At 35.8% G+C, this 19,712-nt stretch overlaps 1 protein-coding gene across 1 annotated transcript in view; it reads right to left on the bottom strand.

Annotated features, from left to right (window-relative positions):
* Nucleotides 1-7,287: 7,287 nt before the first annotated feature.
* Nucleotides 7,288-19,712, bottom strand: part of LOC141343293 (neuropilin-1a-like) — a 78,883-nt gene continuing 66,458 nt past the window's right edge. The window contains exon 15 of the mRNA XM_073847887.1: nt 7,288-7,381. Coding sequence (XP_073703988.1) covers nt 7,288-7,381 — 94 coding nt within the window. The remainder of the gene's footprint in view (nt 7,382-19,712) is intronic.

Below are 19,712 nucleotides of genomic sequence, written 5' to 3'. Positions count from 1 at the left end.
GTGTCATCATGTGCCCTCTTCCTCCTGCTCCTAACAGGCTGACGCCCAGCAACCACGACCGAATCCAGCGCCTACGCCAGGAGTTCCAGCAGGTCAGACAGGAAGAGGCGGAGCCAGATGATCGCCACCGAGCCTACAGCTTGGAGCAGCCCTGGGTGAGTGTGTGAGCTGTGTGTATGCACCCATGATCACTGGACATACGCCCTATGGTTTTTGGGAGCTCCCAGGATGGATAAGACTAAGTCCAAGGACTGGGGCAGTTACGTATACGACCTCCAGGCCTGGGCTAATGCTAACCGCTAACCTGAGACCACTGCATGCAGGAGCATGTCACCTCTGACACTGACATTATCTGCTAACAATGCTAACATCACCATGTGTTCATCCATCTGGACTGTTCACCCATCCATTCATCTGTTCAACCATATCACCACAGCCATGACTTCGGCAGATCATGAATTAAGGCAAGAACACTGCGACTGGCTGAATGTATGTGTGCGAGATGGAAGAGTGTGTGTGTCTGAGTATAAAAATCTACGTTTTTAGACTGAAATTGTTTAGTATTTAAGATATCAAATTAAAATCCAGATCATTACAATCTGGATTGAGTGTGAACTCAATATGATGATCTGGATTTAGGTAAATTTAAACCTCTTATGCCTATAAAATGAAGCAGAAAGTCTAATAAAGGGATAGTTCACCCAAAAATTAAAATTCTGTCATGATTTACTCATGTTGTTCCAAACATGTATGCATAGAAGAAAGATAATTGCGACTTCTCACCATTTTTTTTTCTTGCGATTACGAGTTTATATCTTGCAATTCTGACTTTTTTTCTCAGAATTGTGAGACGTAAACTCTCAGTTGTGAGAAATGAATAAACAATTAAATACAATAATGAGATACACTTTTAAAAAAAATTTAAACGGTGGTGAGAAATAAAGTCAGAATTGCAAGATAAAATCTCACAGTTCTGACTTTTTTCTCAGAATTGCGTGATATAAACTCACAATTGTGAGTTATAACGTCAGAATTGTGAGAAAGTTTGCAATTCTGAAAACATATCAGTCTTTTTTCCCCTCAAAATTTGACCTTTATTACTCACATTTGCAAGTATATATATCTCACAATTGAGAGAAAAGTAAAAATTGTGACTTTATATCTCACAATTATGACTTTATAACTCGCAATTGCGAGTTTATATTGCTCATTTCTGAGGAATAAGTCTTGAATTGTGTTTTTATCCTGCAATTTTCACATTGTTTCTCACAATTGCAAGTTTATATCCCTCAATTCTAACTATAACTCACAATTGCGAGTTTATATCACACAATTCACTCTATAACTCGGAATTGCAAGTTTATATTGTGATTTTATATCTTGCAATTATGACTTTATTTCTCGCAATTGTGATTTTGTATCTTGCAATTATGACTTTATTTCTCGCAATTGTGAGTTTGTCTAGCAATTCTGACTTTTCATCTTTGAATTGCGAGTTTATCGTGTAATTCTGACTTTATTTCTTGCAATTGTGAGTATATCTCGCAATTCTGACTTTATATCACACAATTCACTCTATAACTCGGAATTGCAAGTTTATATTGTGAGTTTATATCTTGCAATTCTGACTTTATTTCTCGGAATTGTGAGTTTATATCTTGCAATTCTGACTTTATTTCTCGCAATTGTGATTTTATATCTTGCAATTCTGACTTTATAACACACAATTGCAGGTTTATATCATGCAAGTCTAACAATAACTTGAAATTGCAAGTTTATATTACACAATTAACTTTATAACTCGGAATTGTGACAAGTTTATAACAAGTTATATCACACAATTCTGACTATAACTTGCAATTGCGAGTTTATATCGCAATTCTGACTTTTTCTCGCAATTGCAAGTTTATATCATGCAATTCTAACTATAACTTGCAATTGCGAGTTTATATGACACAATTGACTTTATAGTTTGGAATTGTGAGTTTATATCGTAATTCTGACTTTATAACTCAGAATTGCACGTTTATATCACACAATTCTGACTATAACTTGCAATTGCGAGTTTATATCACACAGTTCACTTTATAACTCGGAATTGCAAGTTTATATCATAACTCTGACTTTATTTCTCGGAATTGTGATTTTATATCTTGCAAATCTGACTTTATTTCTCGTATTTGTGAGATGATATCTTGCAATTCTGATTTTCATCTCTGAATTGCGAGTTTATATTGTAATTCTGACTTTATTTTTTGCAATTGTGAGGTTATATCTCGCAATTCTGACTGTAACTTGAAATTGCAAGTTTATATTACACAATTGACTTTATAACTCAGAATTGCACGTTTATATCACACAATTCTGACTATAACTTGCAATTGCGTGTTTATATCACGCAATTCTGACTTTGTAACTCGAATTGTGAGTTCATAAAATAATATATAGTTATACAGGTTTGATACAACATAAGTAAATGGCAGCAGAATATAAATTTTTGGCTAAACTATCCCTTTAAGTCAGTAATGAGTTGCACTTAAATATAATTTCAAAAACTCTTCTGTGTGGATTGTTTTTAAGATTATTCATTTGTAATCATCTTTCCAGGGAGAGAGTTTCAACAAATTGTTAAAGACGGTATTATGTGTATTTTCCTTCATGTAAATTTCTCTTTTTAAATTTTTCATTCACTCAACTTTAATGTATGGAATTATTTTTGTTGTTTCGCTTTGTAACGGTAGTGATTATGTAACTGTATTAAATAACGTCTTTCCTTCCCCTTTTTTGTCCCCAAACGTCCAAAACGCCCATGATAACCTAAGGCCTTTTTTTGTACTCAGCCTTTTTTGTAAAACAAAAGGCAACAGAATAAAGATGGGTGGTTTGCTTTAATGAATCCGTTTTGTTTTTGTAGCTGAATCAAATCCAATTCAGGTGTGTTTCCAACACGTCCATCATTTCCTCGTGGAATTTTTCTCTGAGAGAGATGAGGTGAGAATAAATAGAAAAAATTCCACTCTTTCCTCATCACCAACCATTTTTTTGTGAGCGCTTGAACATCATCGGCTGTTAAAATCTCATAGCGTTACTGAATCCGTATCAGACCTTTAATGCCATAATCTGTTTAGCAAACAAATGGTACGTTCCTGTGACACTGATGTTGTTTTAGGCAGTGAAGTGTGCGTGCGTGTTAATGAACTGGGCTAAATGACCCGGCTCCACACATCCTTCATCCTTCAACACCTCTGTCTCCACAGCAACGTGGCTGGCAAGCTGTGTCAATCAATCCCAGCATGCTGTTCTCCTTCATTAGAGTTAATGGAATTCTCCGTGTGGATCGGCTCTTGATTGAGCATGCCTGGGACAGCATTCATCTGTTTGACTGAGCGTGACGAGAGCAGGGAACTCAATGTAAATGTTGCCATAAAAGAAATGGATTCTTATGGGTCATGAGCAATTTACCGCCGTTACACTGTTCCGAGTACGGAACAAAGCCGTCAGTGTGCGCGCGAGAGAGAGGCGGTGTTAAATGAGTCTTTTATTGTTTATAATTACACCCTTATGTTCTGTGCCGACCAAGTGTGAATGTGTGTGCGCGATTTCTTAATGAATTACAGTACATTAGAGAAGTGCTTCATTATGTTATCACCACAAATCCCCCTCACCATAAAATCAACTAATATTCACTTAATGTTCATCTAGCGTTCACCTAACATCCAGCTAACATTTATCTAACATTCATCTAACATCTGCTCAGTGTCCTCATTCCAGCCTCACCTTTGTGTTCATAATTTGTTAGATGAGCTTCTATAGCTCAACCAGTAGAGCATGTCGCTCGCAACGCCAAGGTCATGGGTTTGACTCCCAAGGATCATATAAATTGACGAACATAAACCTTGACTGTGCTGCAAAGGTGCTTCATGATGTCTAAATGGCTCCATAAAGAACCTTTAACTTTCTTTAAAGTTCTTTATGGTGAAAGAAGGTTCTTTAGATTATAAAATGGTAAGAAAGAGATGGTTCTTTAAAGAACCTTTGAGTGAATGGTTCTTTGTGGAACCAAAAATGGTTCTTCTATGGCATCACCTTTATTTTTAAGAGTTTAAGTCAGTGAATCTTAGAGGAATAAAACTAGAACCACAGGAGAAGAAAAATAAATGAGGGTTTATAATTATCAGATATTTTAAACATAATTAAACATTTTAATGTATGTGCATTTAAATAATAAATTACGCTTTAATTACATTTAATTATCTAATTAAATAAACATTTTAGACCAGAAAAAGTTTTTGTTTGCCTCTGCATATTATGCTTTTGAGAATTACTGTCAAGCTGAATATAGAGACAAATTGTCCTAAAATAATTGCTGGTCTTTTTAACAATGTGGTCATTTAAATAACAGCTAATAATTTTTATAATAATTATTGAGGACCATCATGTAGCTGTAATTTTGTTATGAGGAGTAATAACTAACTCCATGAATATTTTATGGCTTATAATCTACTCTAATGGTTTCATTAACAGCAGTAATGCGCCAAAGGTCATAGGACTGGTAATAATGTCACATTCAAACTCATTTCTGCTCAAATGTCACAGACCTCTACACAAAAACACTTCTGAAACCTGGTAAGTGCTTAGAGTGTTTGTGTCTGTACATTCATTACTCAATCTCTTCTAACTCAAGTTTTTCTCTACTCAACTTTTACCTGTTTGTGTTAGTTTGACATGTTAGTAACTCCTGTTTGTGTTGCAGTCCAACTGCAGCTCGCAGACATCATCTGGCCGTCATTCAGTGTCTGTGGAGGTTCAGTTACAGAGGCAGGAAGCCAGGGATGCTTTCACACACGCTCAAAGACAGTACAGCTCTCTGCCACGGTATGTATATTTGTGAAACATAATGCAATAGTGTTGTTATTTATTGGGTAAATACTCATACTCATGAAATCAAAAACAACACAACTGTTTAAAAGTTCTGAGTTCAGTAAGGGGTCATCAGATGCAAAATTCACTTTTACATGTTGTGTTTAAACATAATTGTGTGTTGACAGTGTGCGTACACATCCACCCTATAATGATAAAAATCCACCCAGTGATTTTTTTTAATACTTATAAACAAGACAAGAATGTCTCCTACGTGATTGAGGTGTTTTGTTGTTGGATGTAATAATGAACAGCAGTAGTCATTAATCCTGTTAATGTTCTGTGAATCATTCGTAATCCAGCTTCACCTACAGAAAAGTGAGTGTAAGGTGTTTTTTTTTTTTTTTATGAATCTTTGCAAATAATGTGCTAGATAGCAAGTTCCGGGGCTATATGCAGCTAAAGTTTACAGTCTGGAGAACCGCTCGTCACCCCACGGAAGAGAGGCGCGGGGTGAGCAGAGCTCATTAGCATTTAAATGGCCATGCACCGAAACTGCTCGCTGTGAACAGAACTGTTTTTAACAAGGTGAAAAGTGTGTTGTTTTATGGTACCATTGAGAAATTTTAACAAAAGTATGTTATAGACTTTTCATTAACACCCTAAAGAAACATATCAACCTGTGGAAAATAAGCGTCCGATGACCCCTTGTTGTTACTTTTATTCAGCAGGGATGCATTGAATTGATCCAAAGTGACAGTAAAGTCATTTATGTTACAAAAGATTACTGTTTCGAATAAATTCTGTTCTTTTCGTGAAAGAACACCTAAAAAAAAAATGTTTCATGGTTTTATCAAAAATATAAAGCAGCCCAACTGTTTTTAACACTTATAATAAGAAGTGTCTTTAGGGAACCAAATCAGCATGTTTTAATGATTTCTGAGGGATCTTGTGATACTGAAGCGCTTAGTTTGAAAACAAAAAAGTTACTTGAAATAAAATAAAATAAACGTTAACTAAAATAAAAAATAAAAAGAAAAATATATTTTAATCTTAGTTTAACTTGAGGTACTAAAATAATTAAAACTGAAAAAAAAAAAATATATATATATATAGAACTATATAGATGTATAAAAAAGCCAAAAGCGAATAAAATGACAAAAACAACAACGAAAAATAAAATGAAAATAAAAAATAAATAATAAGTAAATAAATAAATAAATAAATGCTATTACAGGGATAACTTGCATTTTAAAATAATATTAAAATAGAATAATGTTATTTTAAATTGTACTTAAATTTCACAAAAAGAATATAACTTCTACTGTATTTTTGATCAAATTAATCCAGTCTTAGTGAGCATAAGAGACTACTTTAAAAAAAAAAAACATGCAAAATTTTACCGAACCCATACTTTTAAACAGCAGTGTTTATTTAAATAATAGTATAAATTAATTTAGTTTCTGCAACGTTTCTCTTTAATCAAAATGGGGGAAAATGTGAATAAATTAAATTTCATTTAATAAATTTTGCTCGATTTTATTATTTTTGAAAGCTGTTAAGTGGGGTTTTGATGGACAAACAAAAATTGATGATATGTCCTACTTCCTGTTTCAGTAGAGTATTAAAGGGATAGATCACCCAAAAATGAAAATTCTGTAATTAATTACTCACCCTCAAGTGTTGGAAACCTATAAGAGCTTTGTTTTTCTTTGAAACACAAATTAAGATATTTTTGCTGAAATCTGAGAGCTTTCTGACCCTCCGTAGCTACCATGTTCCAGGCCTAGAAAGGTAGTAAGGGGAATTGTTGAATAAAGTCATTATTTTTTGTTTTCTTTGTGCTCAAAAAGTATTCCTGTAGCTTCATAAAATTAAGGCTGAAACACTTATGTCATGTGGACTATTTTAACCATGTCCTTACAACCTTTCTGGGCCTTGACCATGGTAGTTGCATTGCTGTCTATGCAGGGTCAGATCTCAATTTGTGTTCCATACACAATGGGTTTGGAATGACATGAGGGTGAGTAATTAATGACACAATTGTCATTTTTGGGTGAACTATCCCATTAAGAACATGTGCACACATGCATCTCACCTTACCCATTTCTCCCTGTGTGTAGCCACCCTCGTAAGACGCCCACCCCAGCCTCAGAGAGCGACTGGGAGAGGACGTGTCCACCCGGAGATGGTTTCCAGGCAGCTAAAGACAGCGGACGTTACTCCAGCTACCAGGGACCCCGTTCCGTCCCGCGCACCGTTCCTCGCACTGGCTGCAGGAATGGCCTCTCTGGACCCCCAGGAGCCAGCAGTTCCTCAGTGGGTGGCGGCTACAATGCACGCGTCCTCCTGGAGGCCCAGGAGCTCTTGCGACAGGAACAGAGACGCAAGGAACAGGAAATGAAAGGAAGAGGCCCGTCACTGCGTTTAGACTGCGAATCCCAGGATTCCAAAGGGCCCCACAGACAGGACGTCCCACCTTCCCCTTCCCAGGTTGTCCGGCTCAGCCGCATACACACACCTGAGAAAACACGGCCGTTTTTATCATGAGAAAAAAGAAAGACCTTGTTTTTCAAAAAAGGCAAAAGGCTCAGATACAAACTTTTGTTTGACTCCCCGAGTGCCTTTTCTTTATTGAGGTCACAGTGGTCCCGCCAATCTGACAGTTGATTGGTTCGTCTAGAGGCAAGAAGTCTCTTAATACGCTGTGAGGACCTTCACGCTCTGACAATCAGCCTGACACACCTGTTTCTCTGTTTCTCTTGATCAAAACAAGCAGTTTTCCTGCTTTGCACAGGTTTTGATGAAGTTTGGTGAAGTAGAGCTTTTTTTTTTACAAAGATTTATCAGATGAATTTGTTCGCATCAGGTAAAAGTTGTCAGTTAAACTTGTATTTGATGTCGCTAGTAGCGGAAGAAGTGGGACTGAGTACAGGTGGCCCAGCAAACCTAGTGACGCCGCTGGATGTGGTCACATGTTTAAAGAACTGGACAAATCTAGGTACAAAACACACAGTCAGAGCGACGGACTCTTGGGAATCCAGCAAAAAGAGAAAATCCAAAAATGCATTGGAAAAGAAGAGAGAAGGGAAATGGGGTCACAGATAGCAGGTCATTAATTGATGCTCCTCATTAAATTTTCAGAGCTCTTTCACACACAGACACAGAACCCACGACCCACTGCTGCCTGCCAGGTGTGTGTGTGTGTGTGTGTGTGTGTGTGTGTGTGTGTGTGTGTGTGAGTTCCTGTCTCCCAGATGACCCACACTGAATTTTTCATCACACACACCAGCTGCCCCTGTATTGACAGGCCACAGCACTGTGTGAAAGTTCAGACAAAAAGATTGTTTTTCCTTCTGTCTTAAACATGCATAAATGCACACACACAGAGAGGCTGTGTTTGGAATACTATACTAGCACTACTACATCTATCTATCCTATAAAATATGTAAAAATATATCAAATATGTATAGCTTGAAAATAATTATATATATCTTTTTTCCCCATGTGTGATTTATACGCATGTAGGGAGATATGTAACATAAGCGAGAGAGCTTAAAATAGTTACCAAAATTGGAGTATTATAAGTTGGAGCTTAATATTAATATATAATGATTAGATATATATTTAATTATATATTAATTATTTGCAATAAAAAATAATTGTATATTTTTATATATTTTTTAATATATATATATATATATATATATATATATATATATATATATATATATATAAATATAAATGCACAATTACTATTTTTTTCCCAGATGATGACTCAAAAAACAAGTTTTCTATGTAAATGTATTTTAAAATGTAATGTATTCCTTTGATGCAAAGCTGAATTTTCATCATTACTCAAGTCTTCAGTGTCTTCAGAAATCATTCTAATATGCTGATTTATTATAATAGATCAGCATATTAGAATGATTTCTAAAGGATCATGCGAGTAACTAGCTGAAAAAATTCAGTGTTGCATCACAGGAATAAATTACATTTTAAAATATATTCAAATAGAAAACCATTATTTTTAACGATAATAATATTTGACAATATTACAGTTTTTTTCTGTATTTTTGATCAGCTAAATGCATCCTTGATGAGCATAAGAGACTTCTTAAAAATCGTACCGATCCCAAACTTTTGAACATCAGTGTGTGAATTGATTAGTATGCTAGAATTCCGGTTTCAAACACAGCCACTCACTAGTCTTTAAACAGATGGATAGATTGACGGACTTTATTGATCATTAATTTGAAAGTCTTTAACTACTCACCAGTACTGGAAGTGTCACTGAAGCCCCGCCTCTTTGCATATCAGCTCCGCCCCTAACAGCTGCCGAGATGGAGAATCTCCTCGACACTAATGCGTTTTGAGATCTCAAACTAGAACTTTGAGTCTCTAGAAGTTCTGGGCTTTGAATCAAGAGCTCCCGTTGAGCTGAGACACTCGGCGACTGGAGTGTAAGAGGCTAGGTCAACGCTCTGTGTGTGTGTGTGCGTGTATGTGCGCGGGGGCAGTGCCATATGAGCCAGCCGATGCTCGTTTGACACATAACAGTGGGACACATGGTGCGCAACACACTCTACTGCCCAGGCACAGATGGTTGTGTGCGTTCGGTGTGTGCGTGTGTGAGAGAGGATACCAAGATGATAACATGAAAAGAGCCTCAGTACGACACGACTAAACAATCAAGACATTTCGCTTTTTATTGTCGTCTTTGTTCCTCCGTATCTAGTATGGAAATTAGCTTGTGATCTTGCCCTGCTCATCCTATTTTGTACATTTGCCTCCTTTTTAACCTTTTCAAATGAACAAAACCTCTTTTGCACCTTTTTAAATGTCAGATTTCCAGATTGTTACAATTTTAATGAAGAAGCATTAAATATGTGCCGCCTTTGACACAGATTCTTTTATTTATGTGTGTATCCTAGCAACCGTCTCCATATGCTGTTATAAAAGGTCAGAGGTCATGAGCGGGCAGAGATATGGAATTTCCAATGTCTGATTTTCTTTCTTTTTTGTGTTAGTTTGTTTACAGGACTCTGTACAGGGTTTTTCGCTTTTTGTTGTTTTGGCCTTCGTGTCTGTTATTCTGTGTTGTTTATACGCTGTTCTGAAATCGGTGGTGTTTAGAAACACAGCAGCTGTTTTGGACTGTACAAAACTCTTGTAAAATAAAGGAAGGGATGCTCTTCTGTTTGCTGTACGCTTTGTGTTTCCGGGAGTGTGCGAGGGAGATCTACATCGTTCATTAATCATCTGCTTTTCTTTGGGGTTTGACGTCTTTGCACTTTTTTCCCTCAAAAGTTTAGTTTATGGTTGTGCTGGAGTTATTTTGATGCCTGCTGTCTTGATCATGAAATTTTGCTGATCTTGTTTCCACCTTCTGTCCCTTTTTCCCTACAGTTTTCGTTTGTTTTGCATAATTAGTCATTCTGTCATTGATGAAGGAGAAAAGGTCAGAGGTCAGCCAAAATAGAAAGTCTGTCGGGCTTTCACTCAGCTTACCTCCAGATATGCCACAAAATCTCCAAATTAGAACAAGAAAGGTAAAAAATCATCACATTTGGTTGCATTAACTATTTTGAAGTAGAGAAAACAATATACTAAAATAGTCTGATGGTGTTTTCTGTGCTGAAATGTGTGTTTTAAGACATTTTTCGATGCCGCTAGATAATATAATTAATATACACATATTCAAAAAATTCAGGTCAGTGAGATTTTTTTTAAAGAATGTATTTAAAACACTAAGACTGCATTTATTTAAACAAAAATACAGTAAAACCGTAATATTGTTACTGTTTAAAATAATCATTTTCTACTTTAATAGAGGGTTTACACTTATGTCATGGTTTGGTCAGCCATATGCCATATTATCGATTCTTGGATGTCAACAACAGCATGGATTGCACAGTTATTGTACAGCTGAACATGTTTTTCTGCTAATTTATGCTGTCTAAACCACAGAAAAATGTATGGAAGCTGCTAAATCGTATAGGGAAGACTTTGTAAGCAATAAAGGTTCCAAGAGTTTGACAAACTAAAGTTAATAGGTGGTAAAGATACACAAAGGCCTGGTTTCACAGACAGGGCTTAGACTAAGCCAGGATTAAGTCATAGTTCAATTAAGACATTTAAGTATTTTTTATAAATGTGAGTTAGAATAAAACATTATTGGTGTGCATCTTGAGACAAAACAAAGGCACTGATATATTTTAGGATCAGTCAGTGCAAGTTTCTTTCAGTTGAAACAGCTCAGACTTGCAGTTTAGTCTGGGACTAGGCTTAAGCTTTGTCTGTGAAACCGGGGGAAAGAGTATTAATTAAGATATTAGTCTAATATTTCACCTACCTGAACGTAAATTATATGAACAAACACTAAAGTTGTCAAGATTCTTACCTTGGAAGTCCTCATTCAGTTTGGCCAACCACGAAAGCCTTTTGTTCCTCAGATAGTTTTTGCACTGTTCTCATGGATTTGTTAGAACTTTTGGAAGTCTAAATAGGTCCCATTCTGGTCCGACTGATTAGTACAGCACAAAACATGACAATAATTGACCACTTTCAGCAGCAATAATCAGCAAAATATGCGAGTTTCATTCAGTTCAGTGGCATTGTTTACGTTCAGTGCCGTTAAAATGGCTGATTGATGACGCGTCATGAAAACACTATGGCTGCTTCCGAAAGCTCTAAAATGCTGCCTTCTGCTTCACTTCCTGTCTCCGGAGGTACCTTCTTCTGAACGAATTTTGAAGGCAGCATAGATGTATCGCTGCCTTTGAAATACCACAAACCTGTGCGTTCCATTCTGTGATGGTTGAGCTAAAAAAAAAATAAAGATGGCGTCTGAAAGTTGGTTTGGTGGTCAGTTTTTGTGTAAATGTATATTTCTGACAAACTTTTTGCACTTTTGATGTTATTTCTAGCAAGAAATCAGTATTATAGTAATTAAATATTCAGTTATATGTTCAGTTATCATCAAAACTCGTTCTATTTTGTTGTAGATCATTATGCTGCCTCAGGCTGTCCGAAATCAATATCATGAGGTGCTGCTTTCATATTTTTTCTGAAGAATGTTACTGTAATGAATTAATTAGGATAATACATTAACATAATATGATAAAAACACACCAATTTTCAATATCAAGCAGCAAAACGAGTTGTTTTGTACAGCTAAAAAAAAGCGGATGAGACCGGAAGCCAGATCCATTAAATTTATACGGGACTCTTACGAGAAGAAAAAGGTTGATTTGTGCGACGTCGCGGCTGGAACAACATACAACAAACTGTAATGATCATCTCAGGTACTGATTGTGCTTTAGTCACTGTTAAAAGTGTCTGATGTGAGTTAAATGTCACATTGCGTGAACTTATAGCCATATTTAAAGCAACAACAGATAGTTTACCTCAGATCTTGAAAATAAATAAAAGCAAACATGTAACGTTAGGCTACGTTAAAACGGCGAACTCCGTGTGAACCAACAAGTGTTTTCCATGACTAAATGGTATCAGTCACTCGGTATGTTCTTTTAATAATGTTAAATATTTAATATTTATTAGATTAGAGACATGTCCATTTCCTTAGGAGTGCAGTGCGTTTCTGGGCTTCTTAATGGTTGTGGTATTTGAGTGATTCTGTCGCGTTGCGCCTGGTAAGGACACGGTGTATTCATACAATTCCATATTAACGTTACACTGTGTCTACACCGGACGCGAGCGGAGCGACGCGACAAAAGACAATAAAACCCATATCATCCATATGATATAATGATAGACCTTTTTCCTGAGTAAACGATGAGCGCCGCCATTACGAATTCTAACGTCAGATTGAATGCTTTTCTGTTCCGGTTTCCATAGGAACCCATTCAAATAGCGTCTATCTGTTTTTAATGTAGCTAACGTCCGCTGCTTCCTGTCATCTACACACTCATTAAAGTGAGGCACTGACAAATGACGGCCATTGCGACATTGCCAAGTGATGGCGCTATGGAGCCATGTGCTTTTTAAAATTTTTTTAATAGGTTTAACATTAGATTATTAGCTCGGAATATACCCTAACTTGACTAGAAACAATGCAGACCGGAAATGCAAAGCATTCTTTTAGATTGGATACGGTGCTGTGCAATGCGACACAACACATCCACGACATAAATCTGATCCCTCGTTCTACTTCTGACATACTGACACAAAGTTCAAATGATTTGCGACGGTCGCGTCCACTGTTGACATAGCTTTTGCAGCATGTGAAGACACGGTTTTTATTGCTATTGAAAAGACAAGTGTATTTTTGTATAATCTTAAATTTCAAATTTTATGTGGCCATGAGGATAAGAATGAAACTACAAAGATGGGGAGACAAAGGAGGAGGCAGAGAGCGCTGGACTGCAGCAGATGGAGCAGTATTTCCTCCAGATGTTTGAAGGTGCCACTCTCACCTGGAACCTAGCAACAGATGTGCTAATTACACACAGACACACACACTTTTTCTTTTTTTCTCACATTTATTTTCTTCTTCTTCCTCCTCTTTTCTCTCACACATAAACAATAAGATAAATCCCAGTGAATATTTTTCGCTGGCGCCCAAAAGCAATATCCAGACGTTCCTGACTTTAATTTTTTCCAGTTCTTTTAAGTATTTATGAGTTTTTGAGCAGGGCAGAGAGGTTTAGTGTGTGTATGTGTGTGTGTTTCAGTATAGAAGATGTTTTTGCTTGAGTTTGAGGTTTAAAATTCGTAAATGAAAAAGGGCTTACTCTGACCCTGGGGCAGATCACGCACACACACTGCAGGAGAGAGGCTGACAGGCTCATCTTGGAGACAAAGTAGTGTGCAGGGGAGCAAATGCGGTTTGGAGAGCAAATTCAGGAGAAGCAAAGGCAACTGTTCTGCCAATGGGTTTACATTTAGCAGTTCTTGGATTAGTGGCTTAAAGAATTGAGTTCACAGACAGAACAGAAACATTGATTAATGCAGGTAAAGACTGTCAGCATACTGAAATTAGAGGATTAGTTCACTTCCAGAATAAAAATATCCTGATAATTTACTCACCCCATGTCATCCAAGATGTTCATGTCTTTCTTTCTTTAGTTGAAAAGAAATGAAGGTTTTTGAAGAAAACATTCCAGGATTTTTCTCCATGTGGAGGACTTCAATGATGCCCAATGGGTTAAAGATGCAAACTGCAGTTTCAATGCAGCTTCAAAGGGCTCTACACAATTCCAGCCGAGGAATAAGGGTCTTATCTAGGGGTCTGATGTTTTTGGACTTTTTTTTCCCTCTCAAAAGTTTAGTTTATGGTTGTGCTGGAGTTATTTTGATGCCTGCTGTCTTGATCATGAAATTTTGCTGATATTGTTTCTACCTTCTGTCCTTTTTTCCCTACAGTTTTCATTTGTTTTGCATAATTAGTCATTCTGTCATTGATGAAGGAGAAGAGGTCAACAGGGTCAGAGGTCAGTCAAAATAGAAAGTCTGTCGGACAAAATGATCTGTCATTTTCTAAAAAAAAAAATTAAATTTATGTACTTTTTAACCACAAAAGCTCTAGCTCGTCCTCACACATTACGTAATTATGCACATGTGACGTAGGCAGAAGTACCAATCCAGTGTTTACAAAGTGAATGTGCAAAGAAAATCAAACGCCCTTTACAAAAAAGGTAAAACAACTGTATCAGATGATTGTGAAGTTGGAGGAGAAAATGAGATTGAGTTTTTCACCCTACTGTAGCTTTTTAAATTGGAGTACACAGACGAAGAACTAACTGTGCATGACCTTTCCAAAGTGATTACGTAATGCGTGATTTTGCATTTTGCATTTGAGATTAAAAAGTATATAAATGTGTTTTATATATATATATAATATTAATATTTTTTTATTTTTTTAAGAAAGGTATCAACCATTTTGATAGATGAGACCCTTATTCTTTGGCTCGGATCGTGTAGAGCCCTTTGAATCTGCATTGAAACTGCAATTTTGACCTTCAACCCGTTGGCTTCCTTTGAAGTCCACTTTATGGGGAAAAATCTTTTAATGTTTTCCTCTAAAACCTTAATTTCTTTTCGAAATTAATTTCTTAAACATCCAATAATTACCCTTTTGATCCCAAACAGTGTGTTTTGGTATTATTTATATACTGTATAGATACTTTTTTGATTTTTTTAAGTTTTATGTATGTAAAATATTACGCTTTGAACCATGCTTGTACTCTTCTTAGACAACATATGTAATTTCATATTAAACCAATAAATACAAATATTAACTTACCAAATTTGAAGATTCAGGAAATTTCCAAAATTTGTAGAGAAACTTTCCTAGATGGCTGACAAACGCCTTCTGTCTGCAATGGTCTTCAACAAGTTCTCGTGATAAGTGATGTTGAAAACATAATATCATTAAATTGATTTATTTTTAAGGTGAGGGGGCAAATACATTATAGTTCAGTCAAATTTCAAACTAGTAGAGACAATGAAAAGTAAATGTTAAGTTGAATGAACAAATTCAGAAACTGAAGTTGTCAACCTAAAAAAAATAATTAAAACAACCTAGCTGCGAAATATTTTTATTTGTTTTTAAATGTCTCTACAGCTTTGTATAGTTTTAGTAATTATAGTACTTCCATTTACACTTACTGCATTTTATTTACAGTTCCTGCCAAGGCAGCATTTCTAATTTTCATTTAAATTATGTAAATTAGTCAAATATTTTACCTAATATCTACACTCTAAAAAATGCTGGGTTAAAAACAACCAAGCGCTAGTTGAAATACGGACAAATGCAGCGATTGGGTTGTTTTGAGCTAGCTATTGGCTAAAAATTACTATATTTCTTGCTTAAAACGGACCAAAATTGGTTGTAAATTAAAAATAAGACACATAATTACTAGAAGAATTTCTTTCTGCTGGCAACATAGAATATTTGCATTAAATATTGATTTGGTTTGAAATGTAGATTTAATATTTAATGGATAATATAGCTACAGCTGACTGAAAATAAAAGCTTATTTATAAAATTAACAATCAGCACATGTAAAATGTCCTTAAAGGAATAGTCTACCTAAAAATGAAAATGTGCTGAAAATGTACTCACTCTCAGGCCATCCAAGATGTAGATGAGTTTGTTTCTTCATCAGAACAGATTTGGAGAAATTAAGCATTACATCACTTGCTCACCAATGGATCCTCTGCAGTGAATGGGTGCCGTCAGAATGAGAGTCCAAACAGATGATGATAACATGACAATAATTTTTTCATGTGAAGTGAAAAGCCACATTTTTGTAACAAACAAATTCATTATTAAAATGCTTTAAACCTTTGCTTCCGACTAAAATACGAGTTTCTGTCCATAATCTTGCTTTTTCCAGTAAAATTTTGTCTCATTTGAAGTTAAGAGCTTAATGGAGATTTATTTGTCACAAACACACAGCTTTTTGCTTTTCAAGATATGATGATGAACTGGAGTCATCATGTGGATTATTGTTTTTATCAGAGGACTCTCATTCTGACGGCACCCATTCACTGCAGAGGATCTATTGGTGTGCAAGTGATGTAATGCTAAATTTCTCCAAATCTGTTCCTATGAATAAACAAACTACATCAAACTACAACTACATCTTTGATGGCCTGAGGGTGAGCACATTTTCATTTCTTGGAACTATTCCTTTAAGTTAAAGTCTACATAATTTGGCATGCTTCTGCAATGTGACCAGATGATTATGAGCAATAATCAAAAGGTAAATATTTCTAAATAAGCAATTAAAATTTTTTGTGTTATTTGAATTGAATTCATCGGCAAAGGACCTTGGATTGCCATGAGCGCAGTTTTATCAACGCACTAACCATGAGGCTATCGGCACAGACCATGTTGGGTTCATTTAAAACAAGAAATATAGTAATAAAAAAACAATAGTTAATAAATAAATTTGAACCCAACCACTGGGTTTGTCCATATTTCACCCAGTGTATTTTTAGTGTATTTTTATTTCTTATATATTTTTCTTATATTTTATTTCAGCTTATTTCAGTTACTGAAAACATTTTTAACAGTTTTAGTTAACCATCATTACCTGCTATGTGAGCAGATGTATTTTACTCTGTGAATCAACTGATGAAATCAACTTTATGCCCTAAAAGTTTTAAAGATGTTAGTGAAAGTATGTGCTTTATTCTTGGTCACAGTTGTAACCGGTGGGAAATTACACAGAGTAAGAATAAAAATGTGCTCAGCTGCTCAATAAGAGCCAAAAGAACATTGCAAACAATAAAGTAACATGATTGCAATATTTTTTTTACCAGCAGCAGGCAAAAAACATAACCAGTAATGAATTCTTATTTCTTTTTTATCTTACTGTGTAATAACAATAACCAGAATAATGGAATAATCAGTTACATATTCAAAAATGCAGCTCTTTGTTTTCTCACTGGTCACATGCTTCTTTTTTGGGCTTTGGCATAGGCATCATTTTGCAGAGGGGCAAACTGGATTTAACCAACTGTGATCATGTGACTATTTAGGCTAGTCATGTAAACATGATAAAATCAAGAAGGTCAGACGTGTATTTATAGTCCTTTTAGTCCTTCAAATTTGAACGTCTGTCTATTCATTTGTGACTTGACTTTGAAGATTAATTCAGTATTCAACTCCTATCATTTCCTCCGGAGATCTGAGGGGTGTGTGCTCTATCATGTGAGGGTCAAATGGAGAAAGAAGCAAAGAATTGTATAGTTCAGAGGACAATGCAGTGAGAGATGGAGAGCGACAGAGACAATGAGTGACCTACATTTCTACATTTTGTCCCAGTGTTTTGTCACACTACAGATTTAATGAAGATGCATCTTGTTTTTAGCTCCTGATTGGACACATTGCAGCTTCATTCATCCTGTCAGAGCAGCGCTTGCTTTCTGTTTATCTCTGCCCTTCATTTATCATGCCATCCTTGCCAGTGAATGAATAGTCCCGCTATTGTGGGAAGCAGAGAGAGATTTCAGAGGTTAATGAACATGTCCACAACGAGTCAGAGACAATCAGCCCACCACGGCACGCCTCCCTCTCTCGCTCCACGCTAAAATAGTCTCTCTGTCAGCGTGGTATTGTCTAAGACTCTCAGTGGCCATTCACTCCACTTGAAGAGATTGACTCTCACAGCTGTAACGCAGCCAATCGCTTCAGTCCTCAGCCAGCAGTTGTCAATGAAAAGTGCTCTTATTAGATTTCCAATTTCAGCTTTGCTCCGAAAACCATTTATGGGATGGGGGAAGGGGGCGGACACATGGAAGTGCATATGAAAAGCACAAATCTCTGATATCCAGTCTAATAATACACCATTTTAATACGTTTCTGACTGGACAACTGCGGCATTCAGATATTTTTTTATATGCCGACCGACCGCTGAAGTGTATAAATGACTGCTGTCCAATTCTAGTTTTATGTCTCTTATCACTTAGTGGTCTCTTTTTTTCTGGCAATATACAATAATTGCATTAAATATTGATTTGAGTTGAAATGCAGATTTAATATTTAATGGAAAATGTAGCTACAGCTGACTGAAAATAAATGCTTTTTTTATGAAATTAACAATCAGCACATGTACAATGTTTTTAAAGGAATAGTTCACCTAAAAATGAAAATGTGCTGAAAATTTACTCACCCTTAAGCTATCCAAAATGTATGAGTTTGTTTCTTCATAGGAATAGATTTAGAGAAATTTTGCATTAAACCACTTGCTCACCAATGGATCCTCTAGAGTCTAGAGTGAATGGGTGCCGTCTGAATTAGAGTCTAAACAGCTGATTATAACATCTAAATAATTTACAAATCCGCATGACTCCAGTCCATCAATGAACATCTTGTGAAGTGAAAAGCTGCATTTTTGTAAGAAACAAAGACATGATCTTTTTGCTTTTGTTAATATTGATGTCTATACTGAAAATGTTGTCTCGTCTGAATCAAAAGAGAAATATGCACAGATCATACACCTTGCAGAATCTGCAAAATGTTCATTATTTTATTAAAATAAGAGGGATCATACAAAATGCATGTTGTTTTTTTAGTACTGACCTGAATAAGATAGTTCACATAAAAGACCTTATATAGTCCACAAGAAAAATAGTTGAATTTATAAAAATGACCCCATTCAAAAGTTTACATACACTTGATTCTTAATACTGTTTTTGTGTGTGTGTGTGTGTGTGTGTGTGTGTGTGTGTGTGTGTGTGTGTGTGTGTGTGTGTGTGTGTGTGTGTGTGTGTGTGTGTGTGTGTGTGATGATAGTTGTTCATGAGTCCCTTGTTTGTTGTTCAGAAAAGTCCTTCAGGTCCCACAAATTCTGTGGTTTTTCAGCATTTTTGTGTATTTGAACCCTTTCCAACAATGACTGTATGATTACAAGATTCATCTTTTGACACTGAGAACAACTGAGGGACTCATATTCAACTATTACAGAAGGTTCAAACACTCACTGATGTTCCAGAAGGATACACATTATTACACTGTTCCAGAAGGAAACACATGCATTAAGCTGGGGGTAAAAAACTTTTGAACAAAATGTGTACATGTTTCTTATTTTGCCTAAATATCAGATTTTTTCATTTAGTTCAGAAGCTTTGAATTTGAAGGTCAGGGTAAATTTAACTTATTTTGTCTTCTGGGAAACATGTAAGTATCTTCTGTAGCTTCTGAAGGGCAGTACTTAATGAAAAAATAAATGATAATTAGACAAAATAAGAGAAATGTACACATCTTCATTCTGTTCAAAAGTTTACATAAATGCCTTCTAATGCCTTGTTTTTTTCTTCTTCTGGAGCATCAATGAGCATTTGAACCTTCTGTAATAGTTGCATATGAGTCTCTCAGT

This window comes from Garra rufa, chromosome 9 (assembly GCF_049309525.1).
Source record: "Garra rufa chromosome 9, GarRuf1.0, whole genome shotgun sequence".
NCBI lineage: Eukaryota > Metazoa > Chordata > Actinopteri > Cypriniformes > Cyprinidae > Garra > Garra rufa.
The sequence above is the reverse complement of the archived record's forward strand: the minus strand, read 5'-3'. Positions and strand labels throughout refer to the sequence as shown.